The 15000-nt window shown below is 42.1% G+C and overlaps 1 protein-coding gene across 1 annotated transcript in view; it reads left to right on the forward strand.

Annotated features, from left to right (window-relative positions):
- hiw (highwire) overlaps window positions 1-15000 on the forward strand; it is a 1788684-nt gene that overhangs the window by 854448 nt on the left and 919236 nt on the right. Inside the window, 1 exon segment of the mRNA XM_067112237.1 lies at window positions 3714-3854. Coding sequence (XP_066968338.1) covers window positions 3714-3854 — 141 coding nt within the window.

The raw sequence follows: 15000 nt of genomic DNA on the forward strand, positions 1-15000 counted from the left end.
GTTAAGATTACATGTATACGTAAATAGACAAAAGATACAGAGTAACATTTTTATGTCTGCAATGTGTGATAACCATTGCCTGACACCAAATCTTAATGGTGTGTGTACCGCGAGTGCTAGAAATGCGAATTCGATGTCTGTAAGGATCCTGCAGTGAGGGTCATTAGGTCAGGGAATGAAGGGGCTTTGATCGCCCTTGAAAAACATATGAAACATATGAACAGCTGGACCAACGACTCCTTGGTGCCGAAGCATATGCAGCTATAAGTGATTAATCGAATGATAAACTAAGAATCAATACACACATGAAGTTTAACGAAACAGACAATAGAAGGTGAAAAACAGGAAAAGATATTGAATCTGGCATTGGCTGACTGCAGGTCAGAACCCCATATATACAGGACTTGCAAGCGGATGACAGTACAGTAGTGAGAACTAAATTATTGAGGGAGAGAGATACACCAAGTGGTGATAGCAGGAAGTGTTTGTTTCAGTGGTGCATTCAAAACTACAAACAGAAAGAAGTCTGCATTTTGAGAGTTGAAAGTTTAGTGTATCTCCCTCAGATCAGTGACAGTCAGACTCAGTTTCTAACACCCAGAAATAACCCAGGTGGAAATTATAGTCTAATAAGGGGATAAATAAAATTAGGAAACTAAACAGTCTAAATTAATCTCTGAAAGAGGTAATTCCTTGTCGCATATAAATAACTGTTTAAAGAAGAATTAAGAATTTCGTAAAAATTGGTAAATAATTTATCATAAAAAATCTATTTAGTCACGAAAATAAAATGAAAATACAGTAATTAGTGAATATTGCTCTACGAAAAAATCCACCAATTAGTGAATTTTTCCACTATATATTTGGAGATATGTTTCACAGAAAAAACATGTTTCACAGAAAAAACCATGAATGACTGAATCTGCAAATGCTGAACTGCGATTTAGTGGGGGTCCACTATATTAAATATTTTTAATGTGCATATGTATTTTTGTTTCTCTCTCTCTCTCTCTCTCTCTCTCTCTCTCTCTCTCTCTCTCTCTCTCTCTCTCTCTCTCTCTCTCTCTCTCTCTCATGAATTACTGATGTTTTCCCTGTAAAAGAATACAGGACAGCTTGAATAGTAACTGTATGAAAGAAAACGTGCGTTCCTAAATACACTATAGGGGTAACTTGATTAGTTTTCACACGTAGCTGTAAACTATATATTTTTTAGGGTAATGCTATAAGATGACTTTGAAATGATATTAAAGTGTCTTAGGATGATAGTTTAAGGTATATTTGGTGTAGGATGATAGTCTTAGGTATATTTTGTGCTTGAACTATTAAAATAGGCAGTTATAAGCATTTTTAGAGGGAGGTTCCTTGATGTTTGAACTATTAAAATAGGCAGTTATAAGCATTTTTAGAGGGAGGTTCCTTGATGTTTGAACTATTAAAATAGGCAGTTATAAGCATTTTTCAAGGGAAGTTCCTTGATGTTTGAACTATTAAAATAGGCAGTTATAATGCATTTTTTCGAGGGAGGTTCCTTGATGTTTGAACTATTAAAATAGGGGAGGACATTTTGAGTTTTATAAGCATTTTTAGAGGGAGGTTCCTTGATGTTTGAACTATTAAAATAGGCAGTTTTAAGCATTTTTCGAGGGAGGTTCCTTGATGTTTGAACTATTAAAATAGGCAATTATAAGCATTTTTTGAGGGAGGTTCCTTGATGTTTGAACTATTAACAATTATAAGCATTTTTCGAGGGAGGTTCCTTGATGTTTGAACTATTAAAATAGGCAGTTATAAGCATTTTTCGAGGGACGTGTCCAGTATTTGTGGATTTTAGCTACTCATGGGTGGTTGTGGTCCCTATCCCCTGCGTATCCCAGGGGTTGACTGTATACATTCTTGTATTGTTTCCTGTTATTTGTTGCCAAACTGTAATGGGTGTGTGGAATAAAGAAGGGTTGATAACATGTGGTGTCACTTTGGACCAAAATTTGTTCTGGGTGGTTGGGATTAATTTTTTAGGAGCTAGCTGTGTGTCACCTGCGAAATTCAGTTTTTGATATAGGAAAACTTACTTTTGGTAGCCGGTGTGAGTCCTTAAACCCACCCACTTTCCCTGACGAAATTGTTAACATTTATCTTGCACAGACCTGGTGTGTAATGAGGAAGATAGCAGACATGTGCACTGTTGCCACATATGTGTGAAGGATGAAGGAAGAGTTGAGGTAGCTGCTATAGATAAAAAGATAGGGCACTCATGTCATGAGTCCTTTATATTCTAGCACTTGGCGACAAGCACTATTCTGGTTGAGACCAACCAAAAGAGAATTCTTTGAGATTGGTTGATTTGTCTTATGGATCCCTGGGGGGGACCATGAGAGAAACTCCTTTTGATGACTTACAGCATGTGCCAAAAATAGGTTTTCCTATGTCAAACCCTGTTATTACACACACACACACACACATATATATATATATATATATATATATATATATATATATATATATATATATATATATATATATATATATATATATATATATATATATATATATATATATATATATATATATATATATATATATATATATATATATATATATATATAATATATTGTAAAGTACCTGATTAAAGACATGAAGCATTTTGGTACCAAGGTATTGTAACATAATTATTGGTTTTTAGTGCACTAAAAATAATGTTTACAGTGATTGTAAGCAAAGTTACTTTTTGCCGTTTTTAATATTTCTTCATGTTATATGTTTTATGTTTTATCTTTTGAAGAATTTTTCTTTTATGCATATATGTGATGTGTTTGCTATTGCCTTAATTTTTGCTTTACATTTTTTGATGGTTAATTTTTTGCAGAGTATATTTCTGCATTTTTATATGATTGATTTATTTGCCTTATTTTGTTTAACATTTGGGAATGAAAATTTTGTTACTTAACAATTTAAATTTTATTTGAACAATTTTTTTTATTAATTAATAAATTAATTTCTGATTTAATTTTGACTGATGATTAATTCAGATTTAATCCATTTTTTTTCAAGTAATAATAATTTCCCTGAGACTTTTAATGTCATTTATAATCTTTGAATTTAGAAATAAATTTTTGTATTTAAAATATTATATCAGAGTTTCATTTTATTGACCCACCAGTAATTTTTATTTGAATTAGAGGCAGAGTGGTAAGTGAGATGTTTTCCTTCAAGTAATTGAAGTGAGCTCGAACCAGGGAAATAAAATAAATAGAAATACTTGAACTTCTATAATGTTAATGGAGTGACGCCCTTAGATTTTACTTCACACCTGTTTAACGAACTTAGTCTGCTTTCTTTCATGATTGATAAGTTTTATAAGGGATCACTGTTGCCTTTAGAGAAATCAGTCGTTTTGTATGTGTGATGAGGGTTCAGGTGTCTGGCTGTTGTTAGGTAACTATAATTGTCGAATTAATGGTAAGTTTGGTAATCAAATATCACGCACTTAGATACCAGGTTTGATTTGAAGAACAGGCACTGGACACTTTGTCACAATATATATATATATATATTATATATATATATATATATATATATATATATATATATATATATATATATATATATATATATATATATATATATATATATATATTATATACACACTTTTTATAGTTTATTTAAATTATATATTTTTTAATTTTTATAATTCCATATTTTTCATTTTACAGTTCGTGTATTAAGGAGTAATGGAGAAAAAGGCTGTTTAGCTGAAAGTGTGGCAGATGTTAGAGGCCTTCTTCGTCAGATGCTTTCGGATCCTATACCCACCCCATATATAAACCGTAAAGGGAAAATGAGAAATGGAAGAGGTATGCAAATTATGCAGAATATAGATTTTGCTATTCATATTGGTCTCAACAGCTTATCTTTGGTAGTTTGTTTATGAGAAAATAAATTATAACCAACTTATTCAGTTACATGTTCATACCTGTACTTGCTCTGATACATATTTATTTGCTATCACAAACTCATTCACTTTAAAATAGCTTTTTACTGTTACTGTGAGCAAAGCATTGAAATGTATGAAGCAAAAAATTTCTAAGGAACAGCTCCACTGCACATGCTCAGTCAGCATCCAGTTACTTGATATATTTATCAGTATTCCTAATCATACTTTGTACCTTCCTGATTGTGGATGGGCTGCCTTTCTCCAAGTTTTCTTGGGACGTCTTGACTCCAGCTCATTTCAGCAAATATTGCTCTGGGTTGGTATAATTGGTCTCCATAGTGTCCTTGTTGCCTGCTCGTGGCAGTAAGCAACAATCCAGCGTGCTGTGGATAGTTTATTTACTGGTTATTTTTCTGACACTGCATTCTTATGTAGAGTGCTAGGAATATTATTGAGTTAGACATCTAGAGTATACTTACTTAGACATCTTATGTGATGACCTTGAGTATTCTACTCCCCTGTAGTGTTTAGCAGTGTTTTCTGAATCCAGTTTAACTTCAGTTCCATCCTAATGTGTCTTGCCTTATTCAAGACATGACTTTGAATGTTTTTTGTATGTTTTCTCATATATGCATATACATAAACACACACACACACACACACACACACACACACACACACATATATATATATATATATATATATATATATATATAGTATATATATATATATATATATATATATATATATGAATGTGTTTTACTGTAATACTACAGTATAATATGAAGATAAGAAGGCCCATAAAACACTATTTGAACATTGCAACCATATATTTGGGGCACTAGCTTCTGGAACCCCTGTTCACTGGGGCACAGAAGCTTAGTGCCCAAAATATATGGTTGCAACCTTCAAATAGTATTTTATGGGCCTTTCTTATATTCATATATATATATATATATATATATATATATATATATATATATATATATATATATATATATATATATATATATATAATTGTAATAGCCACAGTGCCCTCTTCACCTCCTGAATTCTTTGCAATTTTTTGGATATGCTTGTCACTACAAAGCCTTAAGATCCAAGTGCAAGAAATATGAAGAAAAGGGATTTTGACAAAGGAAAAATCTATTTCTGAGGAAGGTCCTGTGTCACCCGGTGAAATTCCATCACAGCATGAATTTCTAGGTATAACAATGCTAGATATACCAGAGAAAAAGAGCTTTCAGGAAAGCTGGGGTTACTACCCCCCAGTCGAGCGTCTTCTAGGAAGACGTCGGTATAAAGAAGGGTGAGTGAAATACCACTACCACGGAAACCTACTCGAAAGATCTCTCCCTATCAAAATCCCCGAAACAGAGCGGTGAGCCGTTACAGCCCCTACACTCAACACCCGCCAGGACGGCGACACCAGCGCCACCTACCTCATTCCATGCTAGCACTAACCCCAGACTTGGCATGTGCAAGTAGGGGGGGAGTACTAGGTGATCCAGGGAGGGTCACCGGGTGACACGGGACCTTCCTCAGAAATAGATTTTTCCTTTGTCAAAATCCCTTTTCTGAGTTCAGTCCCGTGTCAGCCGGTGAAATAGTGATAGAGAATCATGCCAAGGCTGCAACTACAAGGAAAAAAGGGGTAATCTGAAGAAAAAGGCAAAAATTTTACGAAAATAATTTTAATCAAGTAATCTCTTTCATGTAGCAAGAATACTAAAACTAAGGTATACTAAATCTAAGGCACATCAAAAAACTTAATACTATGAAATGTGGGGAGGTCCCCGGCACGACGGGGAAGAAGCCCCAAAAATCTTAAAATTACTTAAAGCAAGGTGAAACATGAAATGTGCATAAAATAATTGCAAATACAACCTTAATACTATACACGTAAACTTAGGCTAAACACGTAAGAGACAAGATCAATGAAATTAACATATACAGAACATATACATATATCTGGGGTACGTGGAGCCAAATAAAAACCGTCCAGTACCCCATAAGAAAAAACAATCATGGCATGTCAGATTACACTTTTCCATCAACAGATACAAGATACATCAATATGAGGAGCCAGGCAGTGAGGTATAATCAACCAGGAGAATAAGCAGAGAAGTAAATGAGGCAGGCGGGCGGGGGGGAAAGGAAAGGATAAGGATATGATTAGTTAAGGTGGGGAGATGACACTTCCCACAGCTATGGTAGAAAATTTCAGGGCTTGAGCGATTTTAAATAGTGGCGTTTAAACACTAGAGGTGATTTCCAACCCGTAAATTTAGATAACTCTGAGAAGTCCATATTATGAAAGTAATTAATGGAAGTAGCAACTGCTCGAATATCATGAACCTTAGGAACTGAATCTGGGTTGGCCTGTTTAATGAAATACAGAATTTGTTGTCTTATAGCATTCAGTGAAAGAGTACCACCTTTCTCCCTGATAAAAAAGAGGACCCGACTTACTCTGTGGAGTTCTTAAAAGGTAAGATTTAAGTGTATAAACTGGACATAAAGACTGGTCTTGAGGAAGGGGCACCACCTTCCAAGGAGACCACCTGTCCTGTGGGTCTTCGTTCTTAGCTAAAAATCTAGGGTCAGGGGAAAGGAGGACCTCTCCAGATGGGAGGAAGTTCACAAAATTATCACCTCTAGTGAGAGCCGACAGCTCTGAGATTCTAGCACCTGAAGCCAAGCTAATCAAAAATAAAGTCTTCCTTAACAGATCCTGATAAGAGCAATGAAAGTTATCCAACTCTGATGCTAACTTAAGGACGTCATTGAGAAACCATGTAACAGACTGTGGGCGTGATACTGGTCTCAGACGAGCGCATGCTCTGGGGATAGACGAAAAATAGGAATCTGTAAGGTCGATTTTAAAGCCGTAAAGAAATACTTTCTTCAATGCTGACTTGACTGTGGTAATAGTGGCCGGAGCAAGGCCTTTCTCAAACAGTGATCTAAAGAAGGAAACTCCTAAATTAGTCGTCATGATTTTGGCTTCAGATGCTTTCAGGAAGGAGGCTAATTTTTTTGACTGCTGAGTCATACTGTCTAAGAGTAGAATCTCTTTTATCTGATTCTAAAAACAGAGTGTTGACAGGGTCAATGTTCGCTCCTTTTGGGCTGCGAATTTTATAAAGTCCATAAAACTAGGGCATTCTGAATTCTTGAGGAAGCTGACACAGTCTTGGTTTGTACTGTCTGGGTCAGAATGGGCTTGGGAACCGAAGACTCCGTAATCCCAGTTCCTGAAGAAGAGGGAACCAATTGCTCTTCGGCCAATAGGGGCTACTAGGGCTGGTTGACCTTTGAATGTCCTGAGTTTGTGTAATACTTTCAGCAGTAAATTTATTGGAGGAACAGATAAATCTTCTCCCAATTGTTCCAATCTACTGTCATTGCGTCTGTGGAAAAGACGCCTGAGGGTCCAGGTTGGGGGCCACGTAACAGGGGAGCTTGAAGTTGCTCTCCGTTGCGAACAGATCCACTTGGAGGCCCGGAACCTGGCGGCAAATCCATTTGAAAGATTCCACGTCCAGGGACCACTCCGTCTCCAACGGAGTAGCCCTGGACAGGGAATCCGCCACCACGTTCCGTACCCCCGCTAGGTGGGTGGCTGACAGGTGCCAGCCGTGCTTGTTCGCCAGGGAGAAGATAGCAACCATTACTTGGTTTACTCGACCTGATTTGGAGCCGCCCCTGTTGATGCAATGAACTACCACTGCGCTGTCCAACACCAGCCTGATATGAATCCGGTTGGGGGGGCGGATTTTCTTCAGAGTTAGAAAGACCGCCATAGCTTCCAGGGTATTTATATGGAACTGCTGAAACATTGTGGACCACGTTCCTTGTACTTTCTGTTTTGGTGAATATCCCCCCCAGCCGCTTAGGGAAGCGTCTGTGTGAACAACTAGTGCCGGAGGGGGAAATTGAAGCGGAACTGTTTTGGACAGGCCTCTGACCGTGGTCCAAGGCCGCAGTCTTGTCTTTAAGATTCGAGGAATAGAGGAGACCTTGTCTCTGAGCTTGACATTGGCTCGACTCCGCCACACTCTGTTTATGTCTTTTAATTTCACTTTTAAGAGCAGGTCTGTCACTGAGGCAAACTGAAGAGACCCAAGGACTCTTTCTTGGGATCGGCGGGATGCCGATGGATTTTTGAGGAATCTCCTGGTGAGAGATGCTATCTCTTTCCTCTTGGGAGGCGGGAGAGATAACGTGTGAGAGGACAGATCCCACTGGAGGCCCAGCCACTGAAACCGGGACTCGGAGTCAGGCGGACTTCTCTCTGTTCAGTTGAAAACCTAGCGACTCCAGGAAATTGATGACTATGGACGTAGCCTTCTGACACTCCGGAACTGTTGGTGCCCAAATTATCCAATCGCCAGGTACGCTGCTAGGGATATCCTCGAGACCGGAGTTGTTGCACTACCGTGTCCGCCAGCTTGGTGAATACCCTGGGCGCAATGTTCAGACCGAAGGGCATGACCCTGAAGGAGTAGGCTTGATTCCCGAGTCTGAAACCGAGGAACTGAGAGAAGTTCGGCGCAATCGGGACGTGATAATAAGCGTCTGAAAGATCGATAGAGGTGGTGACGGCTCCACGCGGAAGTAGAGTCCGTATTTTGAGCTACCGTAAGCATGTGAAATTTGTCGCATTTTATGTAGAGATTTAGACGCGACAGATCCAGGATCACTCTTTGCTGATCGGAGTCTTTTTGGGAACAGTGAATAACCTGCCTTGAAACTTTAGGTGCCTTACTTTCTTTATTGCTCGTTTGTTGAGCAATTCTGTCACGTAATCCTGTAGGATTGATGTGGGTGGCTGGTAAAATCTGGTTAGAGGAGGAGGGTTCTTGATCCAGCTCCATCCTAGTCCTTTGGACACAATGCTGTGTGCCCAAGGGCTGAAGGTCCATTGGTCCCTGAACCAATACAGGCGACCGCCTACCTGTGTTCTCTCAGTGGGAGGGAGCGGGTTTATTCCCTCTACCACGCCCAGGTCTTCCCCTTGGGGTGGTGTTGGGCTTCCCTCTATGAGGGACTTTGCCTCTTCCTCCCCCTTGCAACCCTATTAAGGCCGTGAAAGTATCCACGGCCCTCATATGTGGGGTTGTACGCTGGTGAAGCCACATAAGAGGGTGCAGCTGGTTGGACCAGCACATACTGTTGGGGTGAGCCTTGGAGGTAGAAGGCTGGGCTGGGCTACTGCTGAGACCGGGACGGCTTGGACTACCGCCTGATGGTGGGGCCTCTTATGCCTCCTGAAGCGTTTGTCTCCTCTCGTCTGGGGGCCGGCCGATTCTGGGGTCTTGCGCTTATAGGCAGAAATGCCCCAGCGAGAGCGCGAGACTCTGATTGGCCCATGTAGCCTCGGCCATAAACGTTTGTGACCTCCTCTTCAGGGAAGAGGTTAGGTCCCCAGATCGAGCTTTTAACGAGCTTGTTAGGCTCGTGGCGGATAGTAGCATCGGCAAAGATGAACTTCCTGCATTCCAGTCTGGCCATGATAAACTCAAACAAGTCAGACTGGAAGCCAGCCAGCAAGGACTTAGCCAAAACTTGGAAGAATGGCTCGTCCGAGCAGGAGACGGCAGTAGCTTCTGTAAGGCAGACGGAGTTCAAGGACCGGGCTAACTTAGTCCGGGCATCAAACTCCGCCTTCAATAAAGATTCCGGCAGCTTGGGGAGCTGCTCACTGAATTGCGTGGAAGCGCAGAAGGGGTCCAGCTTCCCGACAGTGAAAGTGGACGGGGCGTCCACCCAGAACTCATTACTTCCTGGGAATACCAGGGAAGTAGGGTCTGTTTCTCTTAACTGTGGTAACGGATTACCATCGAAGCACGCTCGGGCCGTAGCCAGAGCGACTTTGTCCAAGCAAGGGGTGGGTAGGTTGTCTCCCAGGGCGAACATTGTAAAGTTGCCCTTGAAAGGAGTCAACTTCGTATTATCTGCCTGCCACTCCGTCAGAGTGCGCAGGAGAGCCGACTGAGCTTGGTCCCTAGGGACGATGACAGTCTCCTAGGAACCTTATCTGACCGAATCCAAGCTTCCTCTGTAAGCCTCACGAAGCCTGGGTAAGGGGGCAGGAGATCGGGGAAGAACTCCAATTCCTCCAACCGCCTCGTGCCAAGACCTTCAACTGTCAGCTTGCCATCATGTTGATGGCCCGGAGTGCGGCGCCAAGGGTTACCGACATCGAACGGGCGGGAGGTCCGCAGTGTCGGGATAACATACTGTGGTTCGGCTGGGGTGGGCGAGCCATTCCCGCCAGTATGTTATCATGACTGGCCAACTTCTCAGAGATTTTATTAAATCTGGAATCTAGGTCCTCTGTAAACTTTTATAAAGTTGATTTGCAAAGGCCTCTGCGTCAAAAAGCAGGTTGGCGAGGAGGGCTTGGTTTTGCAGCCCTCTTACTCGCGCCTTTGCGGAGGAACCAGACTTGCTCCCGGAGGCTACAGGTCCTGAAACCTTAGCCTTCGACGGGGGGAAGGGCGATGCCTTCTTGGAAGTCGAGGACTTGTAGCCCTTCGCCTTCCATGAAGTCTTCAACTTCAACTTGGGGATAGCAGACGGAGCTCTATCACCCAAGGAGGAAGACTTCACGAAACCTGCAAAAGAAGAGACGGATGAAGCAGGGGAGTCAAACAGAGGGGGGCCCGCCCCAACAACCTCACTTACCTCACCACTTACCACCTGGTCCTGCTCTGTGTTCATCGGTTCCAGGTTAAGATCCAAGGCGGCTACATCCTCCGAGACCTCAGCGTAGAGGATATCCACTTGGGGTGGCTGGGTCGCATCCCGGATTTGCTGGATGATAGGGGTGGCAAGATCTTCAGGCACTGCGGCCGCCACCCGTGCGCCGGGGTAGAGCAAGTCCTCAACCTAGCGTCGAGGACGAGGGGCTTCCCCGACGGAACATTCCTGCCAAACCCAGCCACCCAGGCCCGGAGGGATTCCAAGGCAGACTTCTTGGAAGCTTCGTCCGCCTGTAAGAAAACCAACAATTAGCTAAGAACGAAAAACCAGTCCGGGAACCTCATAAACAATATACAATATGAGGAGCATAAAGCGGAAGAAAAAGACTGTCACTTACCGACTCATCCTGGACGGTTGTGCAGAGAGCGAAGCAAACCTCACAACCATCGGGGTGCCAAACAACCAGGTCGTCAAGTCGGACCGCACAACCAGCGTGGGTCCGGCATACTACGTGACCGTAGGGTTGTTGAAGGGAGGCGGTACCCGGCTCCTCACAGCGAACAGTCTGTAAGTAGAAAAGTACATGAACCTCCCACCTAAGCAATCTAAAGCCTGGCAAGGCCGGGAAACTCAACTACAACCGAATACTCCGGCGGAGAAGAACTCCCTTATCATAAACTGGGCCAATAAGCTCTAAATTACACAGAGTGGAAGGTAAAAGCTTTCAGACCCCGGAGTACTCCGGGGAATGAAGGAATGAGAAACCAGGAACTAACCATAAGGGCTGCCAGTAAAAATAACGGCGGAGCCCCCGGGTGTAGGACCGGACTCACGTATATATAATATAAAGGAGAGTACTCCTGTAGATAAACAGACTTATCTAAATATCAGTCAAAAATAATAACAATAACAAGTGACGGTAAATACTCCGGAGACCGGAGGGATCCGCTCCCCTTATATAATGAAAATCCTTCCGCCCTTACTTCCCCGCCGGAGAAACAAGACGGGCAAAATGCTCGTATGTTCATAACATAAGCCGGAGCAATTATATTTTACCCTATATCTACGTAACCCGACGGGAGATGAGAGGTATGGATAGTGACTCGAACACGTTCGAGTAAACGAACCACCAACCCCAACACAGCGATGCTAGGGACGATATGGGAGGGAGCGAATCCCTCTACCAACAGGAGGAGTCCCTGAACTCGGAGAAAACGCCATCTAGCGTCACCCGCGCGAGTAGAGCAAGGCTGGAGAGGGGAGGGGGGTGGAGTAGGGGAGAGGAGTAGGCTACCAGGAAGGGAACAGGAGACAGGGAGAAACATATCACCCGCTCAACTGCATCCATACCTCCAAGAAAAATGAAACTTGGGAGGGTAGCCTACTATTGGAAGCTACGCAACCCGAAGCCCGACTCCTACCTAGGCGAAGCCTAATATGGACCTAACCTAGTATAGGCTAGGAAAAAAGGAGGAGTGCAGAAGGGAGGGGAAGCAACAGGGAGAGAAATTTTGTGCCGAGAACCAACCGGGATCGAGAAGGGGGGCAAGGAGGCGACTAGCCTAGAGGAAACACATCCAAAGAACTCGATTCCCCAAATGGAGGAAGAGAGAACTCTGCCCTGCCCGAAAAACGACCCGGAGGAAACAGCAACCAAAACTCCCTCAACCTGATCTCCACACCCAGGGCAAGGGGATGGAAGCAAACAAGCCTACTCCACAAAAAAACCATCACACATAAAGAATGGAACCAAAATGTGCTCAATAGGGAGCGTAGCCTACCTCGGGAAGCGGTTAGATCTGAGGCTGCCGCCACCACACAGAGGTAAACCACAAAAATAAATTAAATAAAATAAATAAAATAAAAATAAAAGAGAGCACCATCTCAAGCATAAAATAATTAGCCTACTTGAGACCAAAAATACACAGGAACCCAACCTGGGGTACCTGGACGGGGCATCACCTAACAAAGGCCGATAGGCCAATGAAATGTAATTAAGTAAACAAAAAGGGGGGGAGCCACAAGGAACCACCAGGAAGGGAACCAAGGGGTCAAAATCTATCTATAACGACGAGGAGACAACTCCAACCGAAAAGAACTGAAGGAGTCGAGTCAACTCCAACCAAAAGAACTGAAGGGTCGACATGGCATGGCTAGGGGGACGACCGTGGCGTCATAATAAGATCTCAATATTTATGAAAATACGAGACCGTAACAGCCAAAAAAATAGAACAAAACCCCACAAGAAGATGGTACTTAACTTAGAGATGGTAAAGCTGCTCGATGCCATCTGAGATGCAGAAAATCCAAATAAAAGAGAGACGAGCACACAAAAGAAACGGATGCAGTCACGTGCTAGAAAATGGAATGAGGTAGGTGGCGCTGGTGTCGCCGTCCTGGCGGGTGTTGAGTGTAGGGGCTGTAACGGCTCACCGCTCTGTTCGGGGATTTTGATAGAGAGATCTTTCGAGTAGGTTTCCGTGGTAGTGGTATTTCATTCACCCTTCTTTATACCGACGTCTTCCTAGAAGACGCTCGACTGGGGTAGTAACCCCAGCTTTCCTGAAAGCTCTTTTTCTCTGGTATATCTAGCATTGTTATACCTAGAAATTCGTGCTGTAATGGAATTTCACCGGCTGACACGGGACTGAACTCAGAAATTATGATATCCAGTAGTGGGAAACGAATCTGTTGTCAACCTGGTCAGGTCAACAGTGGTACCTTGTTCTGATTAGGCAACCCGGGTTTGTTTCCTGCTCCCGGACATAATTTTGTCATATTTCTTGCACTTGGATCTTAAGGCTTTGTAGTGACAAGCATATCCAAAAAATTGCAAAGAATTTGAGAAGTTAAGAGGGCAGTGTGGCTATTACAATTGCATATGTATTTGGTAAAAAAGTGACTAGTAGATTCTACATATATAAATATATATATATATATATACCTGTGTGTGTATATATATATATATACAATACTAAAACAAAACTTTAGTCAGGCCATTTAATTTAGTGGCTCTCTAAACATATATAAATTTGAAGGAACCAAAAGTGCAAGAAAAATTCTGTCAAATCATTAGGCCAGCTTACTGAGAGTAGCTAGGGGAGGAGCTTATGGCTCGATAAAAGAAAAGTTGACAGAAAGGTTTGGCTTTTGATCTATGTGCTAACGTGAATTTTTTGCTCCATGCTCCGGGAAGTTTTATTTTACCCCTGGTCACATCCTGGGACCCTGTGATTTACTATGGGGAAATTTAAGGATCTGAATGAACAGATCATAGCACAGATATGTGCATTAAAGGATTCAGGTCTTAAAACGAATTTATGAAATCGTCGCTCAGGTGGGTGTGATGAGGCCATCTGTTAGACGCTGGTTGCCAAGTTTCACCAGGGTTTTAGGGGCCTTTGAAACAAGTAAAACGCTCTGGGAGGCCTAAGAAGACTTCTAATCGAAGTATGACTATTTTAAAGCGTCAGTTAGAGGTTAATCAGCATGACATCAAGGAAATTGAAGAATCAACCCACAACTGCTTGGTGATGTTTCAGTTAAGTACCGTCAATCGCCGTATCAATGAACTTGGATACACAAGCCACCGTCCACGGAAGAAGCCAATTTTGACCAAGTTACAGAGGGATAAAAGAGTCAAATTTGCTCGGAATTACAGTTTGTTGGGATGAGTCTCAATGGCTAAGCCTGCTTTGGTCAGATGAATCGACTTTACGGTCACTTGTGTTGAGGTTGTAATGTTTTTTTAGGTCAGAATTGTTTTGACCCTCTTGACCCTAGGTATTCGAAGGGACTGTCAAACACCCTGATACTCTCTCATGGTTTGGGAGCTTATACTGGTCATGGTGTAGCCAAGCTTCATGTCTTTAAAAGAAATTAATAAAAAGTTAACCAGTATAATTATTTGGAGCTGATGTGTGACATTTTGCCTGATGCATTCGAGGATACGGGTGCCACATGTTTTCAGCAGGATTTTTAGGGCTCACACTGGCTAAATCTGTCACTCAGTGGCTTCAGGATTTGAGAAGTTCCCTTCATCAATGATTGGCCTGGTAATAGCCCTGACATTAGCCCAATAGAAAACTTATGGGAGATCGTAAAGAGGATCTACAAGACAAAGACCACCGTCTGTTCCAAAGCTGGAGGCAGAAATCAGCGCATCTTGGAACAACATACCTAAGAAAATTTCATAATTTGGCCTTGTCTGTACCAAAACCCTGAAGGAGGTGATTAAACGTATAGGTTGTCCTACTAAATATTAGTGAATATAATAAAGGTAATTTAGACTTAGAATTGTGTTGTTATTAGCCTATTTGTAGTTTAGTTATGTTGACATGTTTTGAGTTGAGTGA

Source organism: Macrobrachium rosenbergii, chromosome 2, assembly GCF_040412425.1.
Source record: "Macrobrachium rosenbergii isolate ZJJX-2024 chromosome 2, ASM4041242v1, whole genome shotgun sequence".
Taxonomy (NCBI): domain Eukaryota; kingdom Metazoa; phylum Arthropoda; class Malacostraca; order Decapoda; family Palaemonidae; genus Macrobrachium; species Macrobrachium rosenbergii.